General features: G+C 46.0%; 1 protein-coding gene across 1 annotated transcript in view; it reads left to right on the top strand.

Moving 5' to 3' along the window:
* Positions 1–19,744, top strand: part of RGS22 (regulator of G protein signaling 22) — a 110,207-nt gene that overhangs the window by 41,362 nt on the left and 49,101 nt on the right. The window contains exons 10-15 of the mRNA XM_090040424.1: positions 367–528; positions 2,388–2,568; positions 9,600–9,757; positions 10,356–10,461; positions 14,489–14,614; positions 16,006–16,107. Coding sequence (XP_089896550.1) covers positions 367–528; positions 2,388–2,568; positions 9,600–9,757; positions 10,356–10,461; positions 14,489–14,614; positions 16,006–16,107 — 835 coding nt within the window. The remainder of the gene's footprint in view (positions 1–366; positions 529–2,387; positions 2,569–9,599; positions 9,758–10,355; positions 10,462–14,488; positions 14,615–16,005; positions 16,108–19,744) is intronic.

Here is a 19,744-nt window from a genome sequence, read left to right as displayed (position 1 = left end):
AGTTATATATATGCCAGACTTACTTGAAGTTAGAATTGGTCTCAGTGTTAAAATTTTGCTTAAGAAGTCGGTATAAAGACAAGATTCTAAAGTCACAAGCAGGGCATATAGTATGATGTGCTTCTCAAATAGATTTTATTAGGTTTAGATCTTGTATTCCAAGATAGTATAGAGTTTAACTCTGTAGAAAGCCAAGCTTTGTGCATAAGTGTGAGAATCTGAAAGAAGTGTTTTGGCTTCTACTAGTTACACATTTTTAAAAATGTAATTCCAAAATGACAGCTGTTTGATCTGTGGGATGACTGAGTTGTGCCTAACTGCATACAGTATATAACATGTATATGCATTTGTTTTCTTTTACCCAAGACAGCTTGATAAAATGAAAAAAATCTATCTAGTGAGCAGTGGAGATTACTTCCTTAATTCACAAGTCTTGTTGAGACTGGATCTACTCCATGGAGATCAGTGGAATGTAAGGCATTTAAGAGGGATTCAGCCAGAAGTAGTGAAACCTTTACTTCTTTACTGGTAGGAATAATTGAAGATGAACTATAAAGTCACTCGATTTTTTTTGTGTGTGTGTCCTCTTTTTAATTTGACCCTAATTTGCTAGAACTCAGGGCCAAATTCTCATCTCATTTACACTGGTTAAACCCTGAAGTTCATGGCAGTGATGTAGCGGTATTAGTCCCCTAAATTTTTGTTTCAGAGACCTAAGGGTATAGCTACACTGAAAACTTCCCAAATTGAGCTCCATGCTACTGTAGCTAGGCTGTTTCTATCACCTGAGCTGGCTTGTTTACAGCTACATTAGACATCTCTACATGTTACTACACTTTAGTCTAGAGTTGCATGTGTTCTAAATTTATGCAAGGCTTAAACCTAACAGTTTACTCGTTGATCTCTGTTATACAGAGGGGTCATATCAGTCTTGTAAATATGCACTCTTTCTTGCGTGTCTCTGTGGTAAAACACTCTGAGATTTTAGGACTGAACATGCCGTACAAGACCTTGTTGTTGTTTTTTTTGGCTTCAGCTAACAAAGACTGTTGACTCAGGATTCAGGTGAAATTGAGCTTCACATTAATTGTCATATGCCAGGGGTTGTCAACCAGGGGTACAAGAACCACTGGGGATAATTGGGAAGACCCCGGGGGGAACATGCGGGTGGGCAGGGATAGAGTGCTGCCTCCCAGAAGCAGGGCCAGGGTGGGTGAGGGCAGCAGCACCCCTCTGCAGGCTGCACAGGCACCACTCGGCTGGCCAGACACTGGGAAGAGGTGGAACTCGCACATAGCGGCCACCAGCATCACCAGTCACCCCATACTGCCTCTGCTCTGTGCGGCCACTGCCACCCCTCCACCCCACTCTGCAGCTGGCCGTGTGCCACCCCTTCTCCCCCTGCTCTGTGTCCAACTTATTAAAAAAGGTTGAAAACCTGTGTCATATGCTATAGGAGATAACAACATTTCTAATGTATTACCAAAGCAAAAGCACCTAAGGTCTTTTCTAACCCTCCAATAGATTCCTGAAAACACGAATTGAGCCCTCCAGATTAGTTCATGCTGCCAAAAATCCCTTAGGGGAGTTGCATTTTGGATACCTCATACATCCATCCTTCTCTATCAGGCTTGAATGCTGCAACCAAAACTTTAATAATAAAATGAGGTTTTTAAATTGGAGGAGAGTTATCTTAATATTTAATAATATAAGATTATCTTAATATTTCTCCTCTTAAGTCTGTATCTGCCTTTGGCTGTTAACAGCATAAGATCATGATGTGGTAAATGTCACAAAAAGTCACCATATATCATTAGTCAATTATTTTGTGTTTTAAGTGTGTGTGCGCGTGTGCGCACACGTGCACGCACACATACACATACATGGGCTGTCAAATGATAAATGTAATTAATTGTGAGATAAAAAAATAGTTGTGATTAATCACAATTTAATCGTGCAGTTAAACAATAATTGAAGCCCAATTTAGTATAAATATTTTTGGATGTACACACACATTCACAAACCCTAGACAGTTCCCAAGACCTGGCCCTCCGACTCCTGTCCTCTCCATACAATTAGCTGCTGAGTCTGCTCCCAGGACCCTGCCTGGCATGTGTGTGTGTTTGTGTCTGTGTGTGTGTTTGTGGCTTGGCAGCAGTGAGGGGGTGGGGACGTTTTTCCCACAGCACACAGGCAAGCACACAGCAGCAAGGGTAGAGGGGCTGCTTTTCCCCCATTACCAACAGCAATTAACGTGCGTTAAAAAAATTAACGCAAAATCAAATTAACATGTTAATTGCAGGCATTAATCGCGATTAATTGACAGACTTAATGTATACACATATAACTATATATAAATATTTATTGATATTATTTTTTTGTTTCAGGGGCCCTAGATTTTGTGTCACTCATTCATCTGAAATACAAAGTGCCTGTGCAAAGCTGAAGCTGTGGCACATGTGTCAAGAGAGACCAAGGATGGATATTGATCCTTTCCCACAAATGGTGACATTGTTGCCACTAAGAGCCAAATCTTGCATGCCAAGAATAGCATCTTCCCATCCTCAGGTAGGCATGGCAAGGACCTGCTTCTAGAAGCGAATCCTGCCCTAGGAATAAATACTAATGTTCTTACTTGCCTCCTGGGAAATAATGTCAAGAGTTCAGTTGAATTCAATGAGAGAAGGATTTGGTATTTAGTATTTGGGTTAGTTTACAGAGTCAGAACTGGTAAATCCAGCGTATCTCATTCAGACAGTTACATATACATTGCAGCAGTAGCCAACTCTGCTTTGTGCCATAGCTCCATTTAAACAGCTATTAGTTTAAAATTCACAAGACAGTCACAGAATCTCATAAAGAAACTTGAAAGCCACTTGTTTTCTGGGATTTACTCTGGGTATAATCTTATAACCTTATGTCAGATGTTAAGCAGAGTAGAATCTGTCTCACTGTCTTTTCAGTAACACTTGTTTTATTCCTAATAGCCGCAATGATTGTTATCTAGAGATGGTGCCAAGGAGGAGACATCCAGGAAAGAAACTGAGGCAGAAACCTGGTTGCTCAGGGGAAAAGGAGAAGGCAGTGGGGATAAGACAGTGGCAAAGAAACATGGGTTTTGGAGGCAGAGAGGAGCTCAGGACAGGTTTCATAGTTTCTAGGGAGGTAGCAGTGAGCCAGAAGCAGGAGAGGGAGAAATGAGGCAGAAGTTAGAGGGGCGAGGAACAGAAATTGGAGCAGGGCCAAAACCCAACTTAGGGGTCCAAATAACAATTTTATTAAACAGACAACACACTACACAGCCCCATGAAGTTATTGGTCCACACACACACAAGCACTCACGATGGCAGCAGGAGAAAGAAACTCAGTGGAAGGGTTGGAGTCCAGGTAGGAAAGAAAAGCAGAGTCCAAGTTCTTGGTTGAAGAGGGGTGGGGGGTGATAGCTACTTATCCAGGCTGGAAAGGGGTACTTATCCAGTAGGTGTTGTCCAGAGGGGGTCACTGGCAGGGTCTGTAGGTGGATGGGTGGTGTGGCATGGTGCTGGTCCAGATGGAGAGGGCGTCCCAAGGAGTCAGTCTTCACTACCCCTTTTTTATGGGGCAGACTACCACAGATCTCCTATGGGGAGGGCCTGTCTAGACAATGTCAGTCCTGTTCCAGAGGGCTCCAGGTGTTCTTACTGAGCATGTGTAGCCTTGGCACAATGGTGGGTTGCCTCATCTTTTGTTGCTTGAATGCTGAGGGTGGTTCCAAGGGCTGGCTTGTTGGTCCAGGTATTGGTGTTAATGGTTCGGTCATTCAGAGGGAGCTATTTTTAGACATACTGCCATTGTCTCTCAAGCACCCTCATTCATCCCCATTTACTCAGGAACCAAGTTACGTAGGAGGGGTAGGTGTGAGTCATGGGTTACACAACTGGGCATGGGGACAGGATGGAGCCTTGACAAACAAAATGGAAACTTGACATGACTTATGCTAACTTACATATGTAGGCCTAAATCATATAGTACCAGTAAAACAGTAATATAGAACAGTAAAAATCAATATAAACATAATAATTATACAATATAAAGAAGGAGAAAAAACAAAACAAATACAGCTGCTACCAAAATAAAATGCTGAAGCTTATCCTATGTCTTAGCTCACTTATACTTATCTATAGGGAATAAAGAGGGAGAGACAAAGTCAGAAATGGTTGGGAAAGGGGAGGGGAATGCATTTAAAAAGAAAAAGAAAAACTGGGGGTTTTGCTACAAAAGTATGCAAGATAAAATGCACCATCACTTTTTCCTCAGAGATCACAGAGTGCATCTCTAAGGGTGGAAACGGTTCCTTTTGTCACCTTTGTGGTACCATAAACATTTTTGCAGTGACACAAAGGCCAAGCAAAGGGACGTCTATGTCCCTTGCCATACCACAAATGTGATCACAACAAAGGTAGTATCAATTTGTGCTGCCATTTTGAGGGGAAAGCCAGGCAGCCCTTCCAGTGTTTGAGGGGCTCAAACCTGTGCAGGAATATGTAGGGTACATAGGACCAGGTCCCTAGAGCTTCAGGAGAACATGTTGCCCTTTGTTCATTGTCCCTCAGGATCAATAGGTGGGGCAATGTGTTTTGCCCATTGAAGTAGATCAGCTGTGCCAGTACACAGTCTGGCACAACTGATCCACTTAATTTGGCGACATATGTTACTATCCTAAGTGTCACAGGATCAAGGAGCTGCCTAATATAGGGTTAAGGAGCTGCCAATCACCAGGGGTAGCTCAGGTGCCGGTTGCCGCAGCAACCAGACAGGTCAGGTGACCAGAAGGGGGCAGGGCTGGGCCTTTATAGACAGCCCAGGCCGGAGCCTAGGGGGCAGTTCCCTTCTGGCAGCCGCAAGAGCAGGAGCTCTGTGGGAGAGCTGAGCAGCCCGAGTCGATGGTTGCAGCCTGACCACTCTGACCGGCTGCAATGATGCAGGGGTAGAGAGAACCCTGACGGAGGTATGGGAGAGAGCCAGCATAGAGCGGAGTTGGTATTATAAGCTCGGGGGCTTATGATTGTGTTATAAGCCGGTAGGCTTCTTGTTTGTGTTGCAGATGCTTGGTTCATGGTTTTGTTATAGTTAAACCGGAGGACCGGGGGAGGCTGTAGGGGTCCGAGGAGGCCTCACGGGGGCTCCCCAGTAGCTTGGGGGTTCCCGGTGCCCAGCGGGGGCACAGTGAGCAGTGCCACAGTGGGCACAGTGTTTCGAGTGCCGAAGAGGTGCTTGGTGTGTGGGGGTTGTAGCCCCAGCCGCGAAAGGGCGCACAGGCCCTGGGGGGGGCGAGAGCGCGAAAGGGCGCACAGGCCCCGGGGGGGCGAGAAGTGCAGGAAGCGTGGCAAAGGCCCTAGAGGGGCCGAGAGGCTCCAGAGAGGGTGAGGAGCGGGGGAAAAAACGCAAGACAGGCCCTGTGGGGCGAGGCCTGGGCACAGCAAGCCCAGAGGTGCTGGTAGCGGGGTGCAGGTTCTTTAACCGGCCCAGAGGCGCTGGTAAAGGCGTAAGGTGTGTGACCAGCCCAGTGGTGCTAGTAAAGGGGGCCAGGGGCATGATTTCATAGATTTCATAGACATTAGGGCTGGAAGGGACCTCGGGAGATCATCGAGTCCAGCCCCCTGCCCAAAGGGCAGGAAGTCAGCTGGGGTCATAGGATCCCAGCAAGATAAGCATCCAATTCACTCTTGAAGGTGTTCAATGTAGGTGCTTGAACCACCTCCACTGGCAGACTGTTCCAGACCTTGGGGGCTCGGACAGTAAAGAAATTCTTCCTTACATCCAGCCTGAAACAGTCTTGCAGTAGTTTATAACCGTTCGACCTCATCATTTCTTGAGGCGCTGTGGTGAACAAACATTCCCCCAGATCCTGGTGGTCACCCCTGATAAACTTATAGGTCGCCATCAGATCACCCCTGAGCCTATGCTTTTCCAGGCTAAAGAGTCCCATGTCTCTCAGCCTGTCATCGTAAGATCTGTTTTCCTGACCTCTGATCATGCGCGTGGCTGTCCTCTGGACTCTCTCAAGCTTCTCCACATCCTTTTTGAATTGTGGAGCCCAAAACTGGACGCAGTACTCCAGCTGCGGCCTCACCAAGGCCGAGTACAAGGGGAGAATGACGTCCCGGGATTTGCTCGAGAAGCATCTATGGATGCAAGCCAGCGTTTTGGTCGCTTTACTAGCCGCAGCATCGCACTGGAGGCTCATGTTCATCTTGTGGTCAATGATGACCCCCAAGTCTCTTTCTTCTGTAGTGCTATGCAACGTAGCACTGCCGAGCCTATAAGGATGCTGCAGGTTTTTCCTCCCAAGGTGGAGAACCTTGCATTTTTCGGTGTTAAACACCATCAGGTTCTCGTCCGCCCATTTGCTGAGCTTGTCCAGGTCAGCCTGGATCACCCGCCTGTCTTCTGGCGTGGATGCTTTGCCCCAAAGTTTGGTGTCATCGGTGAACTTGGTCAGTCCACTCCTGACTCCAATGTCCACATCATTAATGAAGATGTTGAAAAGGATGGGTCCAAGGACAGAGCCTTGAGGGACCCCACTGGTCACAGGGCACCACGATGAGTGACTGCCATCAATTACAACCCTCTGGGTCCGACCACGGAGCCAGTTTCCCAGCCAGTGGATCGTGGTGGAGCCAAGGCCACAACTGGGCAGTCTGGCCAAGAGGTGATCATGGGATACCAGAACAAAGGCTTTTTTGAAGCCAAGATATATGATATCAATCTCTTCTCCCTTGTCCAGGTGATAGGTCACTTGGTCATAGAAGGAAATGAGATTGGTCAAACAAGACCTACCCGCAACAAACCCGTGCTGTCTATCCCTTAGAATGTTAGCCTGGGCCAGTCCCTCAAGGATGGCCTCCTTAATAAACTTTTCTAAGATCTTCCCCAGGATAGAAGTCAGGCTAATGGGCCTGTAGTTAGCCGGATCCACTCTCCTCCCTTTCTTGAAGATTGGCACCACATTGGCCTTCTTCCAGTCTTCGGGCACTACACCAGAGCGCCAGGAGTTTTCAAAGATCCGTGCCAGGGGCTGGGCTATGACGCTCGCCAGCTCCTTGAGTACCCTGGGGTGCAGATTGTCAGGGCCGGCTGACTTGAAGGTATCCAGCTTGTCAAGATGTTCCTTCACGAGGTCAGCATTTATGGAGGGTAGGGGATCCCCATCACCCGGATCTCCCTGTCCCATAGCAGGCATGGGTGTCCCATGGGACTGATGAAAGACTGACGCAAAGTACCTATTTAATAGGTTGGCTTTTTCCTGGGCATCAGTTGTCAGTTGCCCCATCTGGTTTAGCAGAGGTCCAATGTTGCCCTTGCTTTTCCTCCGGCTCCCCACATATCTGAAAAAGGACTTTTTGTTGTCCTTGATGCTTGAAGCTAGTTGGAGTTCAGTTGCAGCCTTGGCTTTCCTGGTTTGCTCCCTGCAGGACCGGACCAGAGCAGAATAATCCTCCTTGGAGGTGAATCCCATCCTGCATCCTTTGTAGGCTTTCCTTTTTAGCCGCAGGAGGTCCGCTAGGTCCCTAGAGAGCCAGGAGGGCTGCTGTGCCTTCTTGCTGCCTTTCCTCCGTGTTGGAATAGATTTAGCTTGTGCATTGAGGATTGCTTCCTTGAGAAGCAACCACTCTTCTTGAACTCCCATCTCCCTGGGGTCATGGTCCCTAAGGGCCTGACCGACAAGCCTCTTGAGCTTGTCAAAGTCGGCTTTTCTGAAGTCAAGGACTTCTGTGTTGCTGACTGGCTTGCCAGCTTTACGGTGGATGGTGAAGGTGATCAGCTCGTGGTCGCTGTCACCCAGCTTCCCATCGATCACTAGGTGGCCGATTAGGTCGTCCCCCATAGCCAGTACCAGGTCGAGCAGCGCTTTGCCTCTCGTTGGCCCATAGACTTCTTGAGTCAGGTAGAGGTCATCCACGCACGAGAGAAAGCTTTGCGACCGCTCGGATTTTGCTGAGTGATCTTTCCACGAGATGTCCGGGTAATTGAAGTCCCCCATGACAACCAAGGTCCTGGAGCAAGCGGCCTCAGTCAGTTCCCGGGCGAACTCCTGGTCAAGCTCAGGACTTTGAGTGGGAGGTCTGTTAGACTCCCACCGTTGTGTCCCCTGTGCCGTTTTTCCCATGAATTTTTACCCAGAGGGTCTCTAGCTGTCCATGCTGGTCGCCAACATCAGCTTGCAGGGACATGATAGGCCCAGGAGGATCGGAGAGGGGCGCCGGGGCGTGACGAGCCCTAGGGGCGCCAGGTGGGTGACAGGCCCAGGGTGCCAGAGAGGGGCACCAGGGCGTGACGAGCCCAAGGGGCACCAGAGAGGGCGCTGGAGGGCAAGGACAGAATAACGTCCAGGAACAACTGCGAGGCTTGGGGCGTGCTAAAGGGGAGGTAGGAGGCACGCATTGCCCATAAGGCTGGGGGTGTTGGAGCACCCCACTTGGAACGGAGGTAATACCAGCGCGGTGTCAAGGTGAAAGTAGGCAGCCTCCCTTACTGAACTTTATAAGAACAAAGACGTGGCGGGCGAGAAGAGGGTGCTGGATCACCTTAATTGACATGGCAGGGGGCGCTAGCGAGCTCACGGCCACTCGCAGGCCCCACTCCGTGACACTAAGGGTGTGTCTACACATTGCCCTAAGGCGATGTTACTCCGCCGTGCTTTAGTACTTCCTTTTTGGAAGTACTAAAGCACTGCACAGTAACCCCTGCACTGTGCTATGCACATGGCACATGGTTAGTTATAGCCCCTATAGTGCATGTATGTGCACTTACAGCAGCTGAAATAGAAGGGGTGCAAATTTTGTGCCGGGGCTTTTTGCCTCAGCGCACATGCTCGGACATGCACTTTGTTGTGGAGCAAATTGTGCCACTTTGGGCAAAATAACCCTGCTTGGCTCTTCCTGGATCTGCAGTCAGGGGGAGCTAGAGCCCGGGCCTAACACCTGTGCTATCCCCAGCAGTATAAAAAGGTGCCCTGTCCTGGCCCCATCCGTACAAAAAGCTGCCCTGGCAAGTAGCTCAGGGCTACTCACTCTCAGGAGCTTCTGGGGCCCAGCCAATTGGTACCTGGGGACACTACCCCTTGTGCCAGTTGGACTGCTGAAGCAGCCCTGAGAGTTCCCTGCTCGTGGATCTAGCCTGAGACCCATGGGCAGCACCATGGGCCAAATGATAGGGCTCCATAAGCCAGATCTGGCCCATGGGCTGCATCTTTGACACCCCTGGAATTAGAATTGAAGGGCCGTGATTATTTCAGTGGTAGCTGCTTTGTTTAATATTGGTCACATCAAATGAGATATTCTCTGCTTCCTTCATTCCGTTTGCAGAAATCCCACCGATTTCCCAGTTAGAATTTTGTGCAAAGATAGAGGACAAAATATCATTCCCTCTGTTAGAAATTGAATTTTTAACAAGCTGTCATTATTAAAGGGTAATGAGAAAGCTTCAAAAGCACTCATAGAATCTAGTTTACTTATTGCGATTGCAAAAAAACCCCAGTCTGATGGAACAATAAATTTCAGGTAGAGGCAGGAGAATTTATTTTTGAGTTGTCCTGTTTTTTTCTGTTGTCTCTTTAGAGAAGTAAAACCAGTTCACCCCTATTATTAAAACCTGTGATGGATTTATCTTCCAAGAGACCTATAAGATTATTGTCAGCTACTTTGCCACTGAGCCATAGCACTGCAAGTGATGATTCCAGTACTTCCACTACTAAATATGACATTGATGGAAAGCGGTAGGTACATACATCTTTTGTATATCCGATTCATACTAAACATCTCAACTATTTTGCATAGCTTTATGCATGTCTTTTAAGAATCTTATTATTTTTGTAGATCACAACTTTTCAGTTGCCCATTAATTGAATACAGTAATCTTCCCATGGGAGCCCATTACAGGATAATGTGTTACTAGTGGAAATTTCTTCCTAGCCTCACTAGTTTGTATTTTGCTTATGTGATGCAGAAGAAATTATTTCTTCTATATATATTATTAGCTTTTCCAATGCAACTATCGATGCTCTCTTTCTCCACATTAATCTGTTTTTTAAATCTTTTGAAGTACTCTGCTATCCTGTGATATTATGTTCCACAGAAATTCTGTGTTGTATAAAAAGTATTTCCTTGAATTATACTGAAATTTGTTTCATTAAATGTCCACTTGCTCTTGTATTATGAGACAGGCTAAAGAGTAACATTCTGTTTACATTCTCTATATCATTCATTACTTTTTTAACCTCTCCATCATGACTTCTCTTTGTTTCCTGTCTAAGCTAAACAGTTTAAATCTTTTGTTAAATGATAATGAAACATTTTCATTCTTTACGGGTCCAGGCCAAAATCAGTGACTGACATGATTCAAGGATCTGATTTTACCCATAATAGGGAAGACGTCAAGCTTCCAGGAGATAGAAAATATACATATGCTGAGGTGCTTCCAGTAAGTAGCTCCTGAAGAACTTCCTCCTCTTAAATCTTTGGTTTAAGACATTTCATTTAATAAAATTAAACAAAGGAGAGGTACTCAGTGATTATGGAAAACATGTATAGCTAGTACCATTCGGTGATTTAATTAGAAAACTGATCATTACCACACTCTTTGCCCATAGTAATCACATGGTAGTATCTGATCTCTATAAATAGTAAATAACTAGTAATCTGGATACAGTGCTGGGGTAGTTACAAGTAAAAGTTGACCCTTTAATGGCAATAATGTGCCTAGTAGAATAGTAAAGAGTGAATTATAACATTTGAGAAAGTATATAAAAGTTTGAAGCATAACTTAGAAATGACTACTGCCCTAAAATATGCAGTGATGAAACAGGAATATGTTTCAGATCTAAAATTCTTCTTCACGGGTGAGGCTGTGGGCCCCAGATGACACCAGCATGTGTTGCACAGGCTGCATGCTGTGGGGGTGGGCCCCTTGGACCCCCTTACTGCACAGGCTGCTCCAGCAGCATGCAGACCTCTATCCTCAGCCATGCAGGCTACATTTGCAGGACATGAACCACTCCTCCCCACACCCAACAGGCCTTTCCCCCTTGCACAGCAGTGGGAGAGGTGGCTGCCCAGGCCCATGCCCCTATATATTAACTGCTTGCAGACCCCATGTATACTGTGGGCAACATCTTGGCCCTTTGTGGGCCACATGTGGCCTGCAGGTAGTCAGCTGGGCAGCCCTAATCTAGTCCAACCTCCTGCACAGAAACATGATGTCCTTTTCCTAAGCCATACCAAACATACATACTTTCTGAAAACTACAACTTCCCTAGGCATTTCGAGACCCATTTCATTGTCACTTCCTGCAACTTCATTGGTGTCAGTGGTCACGTGACATCACTCCCTGATGTAACACCACTTCCTGTGAGGTCTCTGAATATGGCTCGCTGGCCCACTGGGTGATAAAAAGTTCGTGATCCGGCCCCACATTCAAAAAGTTTAGACACCCCTGCTTTAGAGGCAGTAATTTTATAAACAAAAAGTACAAGCAGTGAAGAAGAATTTTAGATCTAGGCCCACAGCCTCACCAGATCTGAACAGCCCTGGACTAGCTTATCCTTGAGATCTCTTCCACGTCTCTGCAGTATATGCCTACAATTTCTATTTAATTAACCACAATGACCATGATAAAGTTAGTAAAGGATCTCAAGGATAACCTAGTCCAGGACAGTTCTCTCCCCTTGCTGCCAGCTGGGGCCCGCGGGCTGGCCCTGCCCACCTCACCTTGCCACTGGCTCCACACTCTGTGACAGCAGCTCTGCGCCCGATGGCGGCTCTGTGGCAGTGCTGCGCCTTGCAGTGGCTCCATACTCTGTGGCAGTGGCTCCATGCTTGGCAGTGGCAATGCACTCCGTGGTGGCTCCGTGCTTAGCAGCGGCTCTGCCGCGGCTCTGTGCTTGGCGGCAGCTCTGCGTCCAGTGGCAGCTCCATGCTCCACAGTGGTGGCTCTGCTGTGGCTCTGCACTCAGCAGCAGCTCCATGATCCGCAGTGGCAGTGCCACCATGGGCTGGATAAAATGGCTTGGTGGGCTGCATGGCGGCCTGTAGGCCGCATGTTGGATAAGCCTACTTTTAAACAACCCCCTGCCTCCAGTAACCCTTCAGAAAGCCAGACTGCACAGAAGAGCTTTTGTTTTCAGTATTTGCTAAATTGAGAAGAAATAAGGAAGAAGGATGTCTGGGTTTGGCAGCTTGCTGCTTCCGAAAGTCACATGAACAATGTGGTATGTCCAAGACTTTCCGTGCTGGTTGAACATTTCAAGTGTAGCCTATGCTGCTCTTTCACAGTACTGGGATCACAATTCAAGAAATAAACTGTAGCGCTTATGATCAGCTGAGTGGAAAATTACTTGATTTTTTTTTCCTATTAGAATTGTACTTTTACTTATTCCTTTACTTAAACACTTTTGTTTTCTGAACAAGGGAAAGGAGAGCAGCCTGATAATCACAGTCAAGTTATATCTATATTTGGGCATCTAATATTCAGAAATTATTTACAACACAGCCACAAATATCAGCCTATTTTGTATGTCACTATCACCTTTCCAGGCTTTTCTTTCTCTTGTTGAGAGGAAGAGAGGACCCACCATGGCTCTCACGGTGGGTATTCAAGAGGCTACAGTGATCTCAACCTATTTCAAAGTCACAAGCTTCCCAAAGAAACTTGCCTTCCCACAAGACCCTTTCCTTCAACAAGCCCTGCCTATTCCTTCCTCCTCTGCCATTTTTCTTGAGCTTTCTGTTGGGGAGAAGCCTGTTTTCTTTACTCATCAACTTGCAATTTCCCTTGTTTTCTTCATGGGGTTGTCATAATAGACCTAGTATCCCTCAACTCTTTCTGTAGTTACCCTCAAAGAAGCAAGAGGGTTTCTTACCCTCCACTGAACACATGGTTTTATTGCTGCCCCCAGAAGGTTAACTGAGGAAAACAGGAATACTGTATTTACCTTAAACCTAGATGTCTGAATTTAAAATGATCCCCCTATAATTAGATTCTAGACATGGAACATTCATAAATTAGTTATAATTTTCCATGTATAGAATCTAATATTGGAGTGCTGTCTTAAATTCACCACCCCCCACCACCACTTCAGTGGGGCAAGCAGTGGCAGGGGGACAGGCACATAGTAGGGGGAGGACTTGGTGGGCAAATCAAGTGGTTTTACCCCTCCCCCTTGGCCCCTGCTGCCTAACTTCCTTCACTTGCCTCCTGTTGCCTACGCACCATGCTTGTGTGCCCTAGTGCTTGCCTCCACCTTCCTTGGTCCCTGCCTCCCCATGCCTGCATCCCTGGCCACCTGCACCCCTGTGCCCCCTCCCCCCTCCGTCCCCCTGCCTGACTCCCCTGCTGCTAGTCCCATGCTGCCACCTCTGTAATTCCACTGCCTGCCTTCCTGCCACCCCACCACTTATCTTCCAGCTCCGGTCCTGCTTCAGCCTGGGGCAGAGAGCACATGGTTGCTCCAGTCCCAGCCTGGCCACACAGCAGCTGTTGCAGTGGCAGCAGCTTAGGCTGGACTTTGGAGCTGAAGCTGGAGTGGAACTGCTGCATAGGTGGGTTGGAGCCAGAGCAACCATGCTCTCTGTGCCCTGGGCTGCAGTGGGGCTGAAGCCATGCCAGAGATGGAGGTGGCACCGGAGCCAAAGTCAGAGCTGGATAGTAAGAGGTGGAAGCAAGGAAAGAGGGGAATGGGCCAGAGAAGGGGGCAGGCAGTAGCTGTGGGCCGGGTCCAGAGTGAGAGCTGCAGCAGCTGCCTGCCCCCTACTTATACTAGAATCCAAGATGAGGGGGTTCACCCCATGTTAAATGAAGGGAAAAAAACCTGTCTTGGATTTGAATAAATACAGTAATTAGGCTGAACTATATGTTATACAAAGAGGTAGTTAGCCTTCTTAGTCTGAAGTCAGGCAGAAGCAGAATCTATGTGCACCTAACTGAGAGTACATCAAAGATGTATAGCATGAGCTTTTATAAGTGGAGGACTTACTTTATCAGATCCTATGAAGGGACCCAAAAAGCCACTAGTAAACTTCCCTTGGTTCAAAACACTGTAGCCTCTCTACTAACGTGAGGCAGCTATTGTGAGTAGGTAACAACAATGTATAGTGATATAGACTCCTCTACTTTGTTCCCCAGGCTCAAAGAGCTGATAGCAGAAGTGAGGACACTAACTATTTTCACATTCCCATTCCAAAGGACCACCTGAAAGATGTCTTAATCTCTTGGAATTACTTTACTATCCTGCATACCTCTTGCTCTCCGTTTGTTCTTACTATACTGAGTCTTGATACTCATAGAACAATGGGGATGGAACATTATGCACCATTTGTATAGGTGGTACAAAATAAATGCTAGTTATCTGGAATAAACATATCCATCGAATGAGCCCCCTTCCCTCACCTGAACTTATTGACATCTAAGAAAAACGTAAACTGCATTATTGTTGTTGTATATTGTTGTCTAGGGTAAAAGACCCACAGATAGCATGGTCCTAGGGGGATTTAAAATGGAAAGCATGCTGCAGTCACTTTATGTGGAGAACAAAGCAGGCTACTTCTTCACACGCTTCTGTGAGAAGTCAGGGAATAAGGTATGGAGCATTGTCCTATCTTCTGATGTTTTAGTCCACTATTGACTGAATACCAAACTGTCAAGGGTGTCTGGGGGAAAAAAAGACTGATGATGACTGGATGAATTCACTGTGAGATTGCAATCCCTTACTGCAAAATGATTTGCATATTCTGAAACCAAAGATGGGTTTTAACCAAACTGACAGATCCTAAATATCATAATTCTATTTGAGATCACTGCCTTTCAGTTTGTCAGAAAGAAATAAGCTCAAATCCACAGAAATATTTAAATAATGGAATATCTACTGTGCTGTTTCTCATGACAACCTGTCTCCTTTTTGCTGGATCTGCTAGTAATATGCAGAAGGGTGTAAATGGAGGGTGGTTGAAATGAGTCATCAGCTTGAGTCAGTGCTTGCAGGTTTGGAAGAAGCAGTAAGTCTCTAAGGAAGATTGGAATAAAGTAAGGCTGAGGACTTGTCTCAGTAGAAAGTAGTTTTATCCTGGGGCTCCTTAAAGATGTTCCTCTAGAAATACCTTTGACTGGTCCGAAAACAGTAGCCAACATTTTCACAGCTGGATGCTTTATACTAGCTTCCTAAACTCATATTTATATTTAAATAAAAGTGGCTTGAGTTTTCCAAGGGGGTTTTTATCCACAAACCCTGTACTAGCAGGTATACTCCTCCCTCGAAAATCAGTGAATTTTTATGTAGATCCTTTCCAAGCTGTGGAACTTGTTGCAGTCAGAGGTCAGGCTGTGCATAGTTCTTACAACCTACAGATTATGGTGCATCTCTTTGTTGTCATATTTTGATGCAGCCCCAGCTATGGGCTCTTGGGGCAGTTGCCAGATCTAAACCCCACAAGTACTTGATTAAAACAGAGGTGGGGGGAAGATCTAGCCCCTCCTTCTGAAGTATTTTTTGATTTTTTTTTGAATCTATGACTAGGAGCTGAGACATGGTGCCTCAGAAATGCATAAAGTAAAAATGGAATGATAGTCACAATAACATGTGTCAAGTATAAAACATTTAATTGTCTCAGTTATTGCTGCAAAATGCTGTTCCACCATGGCAAAAGTTTGGCATGTCCATTATCAACATTTCTTCTTACATGCTGGCTTTATGCCACTAAAATGTGGTTACTTTTCAAATGTTAACTATAATGTTAACAATTGTAATGGCCAATTATGCACAAGGATATAATAAAAGATACAGTATCATAGTGATGATGCCACGAAATATGTTGTCTTGCTGCCAGTATGCAACAGAAGATTAAATCCATCTTAAATTGAACTTGATTTATGATGACCCCAAGGAGCTAAACAATTACTTGCATTGGAAACCTCAGCTTTTATAAAGTCCTGATAATTGGGTAGCAATAACTTACATTCTTTTTCCATCTGTAGCTGTGGAAGAACAGTACGTACTTTTGGTTTGACCTACAGACTTATCATCAACATTTCTACCAAGAAACCCTTCATCCCTTTAAAATATGCAAGCAAGCTCAAGTAAGTTGTACATAATGTGTTTTCCCTTCATGAATATATTTGTTCAATTTAAATCTGTATAAAGAAGGCAGAGGAAGTTAAAGCATTCCAAAATCTCTTCAACCCACAGCAAAGGAAGTTTGAGGTTGTGGACAGTGAAGGCAGCTTTAAATTGTTACCATGGAATTGCTTGATTTAAATGCTAGCCAGGCACGGTTTGGCTCTTAGGATCTGTTTCCAGTTTTATCTATTTATTCAGTTTGCTTAATCTCCTTTTGCTACTCATTGTCAATGTTGTCTCTTCTTGGAGTATAGCCATCTCCCAGTTTTAATGCTGATAACATTTTTTTTTTTGGTAAATAAGCCGATAGAATTGTACCTTTTGTTCCTGTCTCCCATGAGGGTTAGAATTTCAAATTCTGTGGGCTAGGCCTTGGTATTGAAGTTAGCCAAGAAACGAATAGTTTTCAGTCCTGTTTGCCTTTTCTAAAAATCCACCAGTTGTTACTGGACTTATACAGTTACCTACTCCCTGCTGCTCATACCTCTCATAGGCTGTAGGGTGCATACAGATACAAGTGCTTCACTGACTGTCTGCTGTAAATTAAGGAGTAATGAAAAGGACTTTTTTTTTAGGTGTAGACCATCCATGCTGATAACTTAGTAATTGGCTGTAGAAAATTGATCAATAGTGATGTGGGGAAAGGATACAGGAATGTGCTATTGTCTTAACTGTGCCAATCAACATTCTTGCCACTTTGATAAACCTCCATCTCTCTCTCTCTCCCCCTCCCCCCCCCCCCTTTCGGGACAGCATGGCGGGGGAGGGGGGAAGGTGTAAGGTGTATGGTGGGGGGGGGGCTGCAGCCACAAATTTGCTGTAGCCCCTTCCCAGCACAGCCTTACTCCACTGGAAAGAGCTTGGTGGAGCAGGGGGCACATGCTCCCCTTCCCCGCTCCCGCCGTGCTGCCCCGGACAAGTGACAGGAGCAGCAGCAGGAGCTACCAGGTGAGCGAGTGAGCACTGGATGAGCTGCTGGACCAGCGGCTCCTGGCCAAGCAGTGCGCAGTGGCAGGAGCTGTTCTCCTCCCTCCACGTGCGCCCTGTATGAGCTGCGGCACCACCCTGTGCCTGCTCCGCCCTGGCTGGGCAGCACCTGCCCCAGCCCCCCTCACTGTGGGGGCCTTGATCTGCCCCCCCCTTCCCTTCCTTTTCCTCCCCTCTCCCCTTCCACCACACCAGACTTACCAGCTGGAGGCAGCTCTCCACGCAGCCTGCATATCGGAAATCAGATCAGTATCGGCTGATGTGTATCTTAAAAATTGACTATTGGTATCGGCCACAAAAATCTCTATCGGTGCACCCCTACTGATAACCCTCATAACTCTTCTTTACCTGTGGCAGGTTAGGGTGTTTAAATGTCTTTCTGCAGTATGCCTTGTAGTTGTATGACAAAGCTGACTGTCTGTGTAACCCTTCTGTCAAGAACAGGATGGCATCAACAAGGGCTGAATTCCATTTAGAGGTTTTATGCAAATCTTCCATCTTGGCTCAAGTCCCCACCCAGGAACCTAGAAAAATAAAAGCTGCTTAGGGTGTTCCAATGTGAACAAACCTCCCCACTCACAAGCAATATTAGCTAAACTAAAACAGGGTTTATTAGAAGTGAAGGAAATGGGACAACAAACAGTCTTAGAAAAAAACTTTTAATAGTCAGTAGCCCACCTCAACCAACTAGTAACAGTTTATCACAGTTAATGTGTTCACAGTTCTCTCTTAGTCCCATACAAGATGAATTTGGAGGCTAATTAAGCTAGTGTAGCTACTAGTTCAACCTTTCCTCTTGCTTTACTGCCACTGGGGCATACTGCACTGCCATTGCTGCTGCTCTTCACCATCCCTACAAAGCCCTGTTTCTAGCTGCTGATGCAGCCCAGCTTTCTATTACCTTGAGCAAGCTCAAGGATTTTAGCTTTTTTAGAATCTTTTAGATATAAGTCTCAACCTGATCTACTATGTGTGCTCCAAGCATTTCAGCTATTTTAGAAACAGGTGGGTAACAAGCCTCAACCTGAACCTATTACAGAGGTTTGTACATCATGAGTACTCTTCCCTATAATGGTTGATGACAAAGTGCAATATCATCCCATAGGATAGCTAGCTCCTGGAGAGAGTTTCCCCCAAGCCTCCTTTGTCACCCCTGAGCTGAGGGTCCCCTCACCTTAGACCTCCACACAAGTCACAGTACATACTTCCCTTGGCAACCTTTGCCCCACGTTGTTACCCGTATAAACTTTACAGTTTTAGAAAGGAAGGTCAGAACACACAAACCTAATTCACCTATCCCCTTACATTCAGACTGTTTCAATGCAGTCTAAATGAGTCACACAGGTAATACAGGCACAAAGAGTTCCTGCTCCATTGACCATTCCTATCAATATGGATATGGAGGTAAGGGACACAGTTCCCAACTGTCTGACCAAGCACACGGATAGGGATAGACAGATAGACATCACAGAGCAGCATAGAACAACAAGATTTCTTAATAGGGTTACATGTAGTTTTAGGAATAGGTTAGATGTGGACTTGTATGGCATGGTTTATATAGAGATGATCCTGCCTTGAGCAGAGGGTTGGACTAGATGACCTCTGGAGGTCCCTCCCAGTCCTACTTTTCTATGATTCTATGATAATAGGAATTAGTAAAAACTAATACATTAAGTAATTATTATTGCCACTTTTGGCCGATGTCCAGAAAACATAAAAAGGTTTAGGGATCAGCTTCTGATGTTAACACAAACATGGGACTCAAAGGCTGCTGTGCTGGACCAAAACAACCTCAGGGAGATACCAGTAAAGTAAACTAGGTGCCCTTTTGTCTGTAATTTCACCTTCCTTTATGCATGGTTTATAGGGAGATTCAGTAGCTGGGTTCCATTAGGAAGAACTGAGTCAGAACTGTCCAACTGGTGGCTGGTGAGGGGAGGGCATGTCACCCAAGGGCCCTGGCAGCTGCCTTTCCTGTTGCCATGCAGTGGGGGAAGCCTGGGAGGTCATGTGCTGTCAGTGCTGGCTGCACAGTGCTGCCTGCAGGGGGTGCTGTGTGCCACTAGCATAGCCCATGTTGTAGGGGAGATTTGGGGTCGGGGGGAGTGCCCTGGTAGCATGTGGTCAGCATGGTGTGCAACCCAGGGGCTGCATACTGGCTCTGCCTGTGGCCCCAGCCATGCTGAAGTTGGACAGCCCTGAGTTAGATTAAAGGGGCTGATTCTCATTCACTGTAGGATTACTGGTTCAGTCCTGTTAATCTCATACAAGACCTATATAAAGCCTGGTAATCTGGAAGAGTGAGGGTAGGGTAGGGTCACAATGCACCTATGACTTGCTGCTTTATGCCAGATCCAGATGCATGCCTCCGTTCTTCTGTGTGTCCTCATTCAAATGTTCTCATCCCTGGGTTAGAAGGAAGTGTTATAGTAACTCACAGGTAACGAACACTGAACTAGTCTAAGTGGCAATGATTTTGAGCTTTTATTTTATTCCTAAAATTCAGGAATGTGATGTTTGAGAATCTGAAAATTTTGTGTCAGTGTCAGCCTTAGATCAAAATGTTCATACCTAGATGCCTACATTTTTTACTTTTAGCTCCATATTTAG

The sequence above is a fragment of the Crocodylus siamensis genome, chromosome 3 (genome assembly GCF_052110815.1).
Source record: "Crocodylus siamensis isolate JL-2025a chromosome 3, ASM5211081v1, whole genome shotgun sequence".
NCBI lineage: Eukaryota > Metazoa > Chordata > Crocodylia > Crocodylidae > Crocodylus > Crocodylus siamensis.
This window is presented reverse-complemented; position numbering and strand designations above follow the sequence as displayed.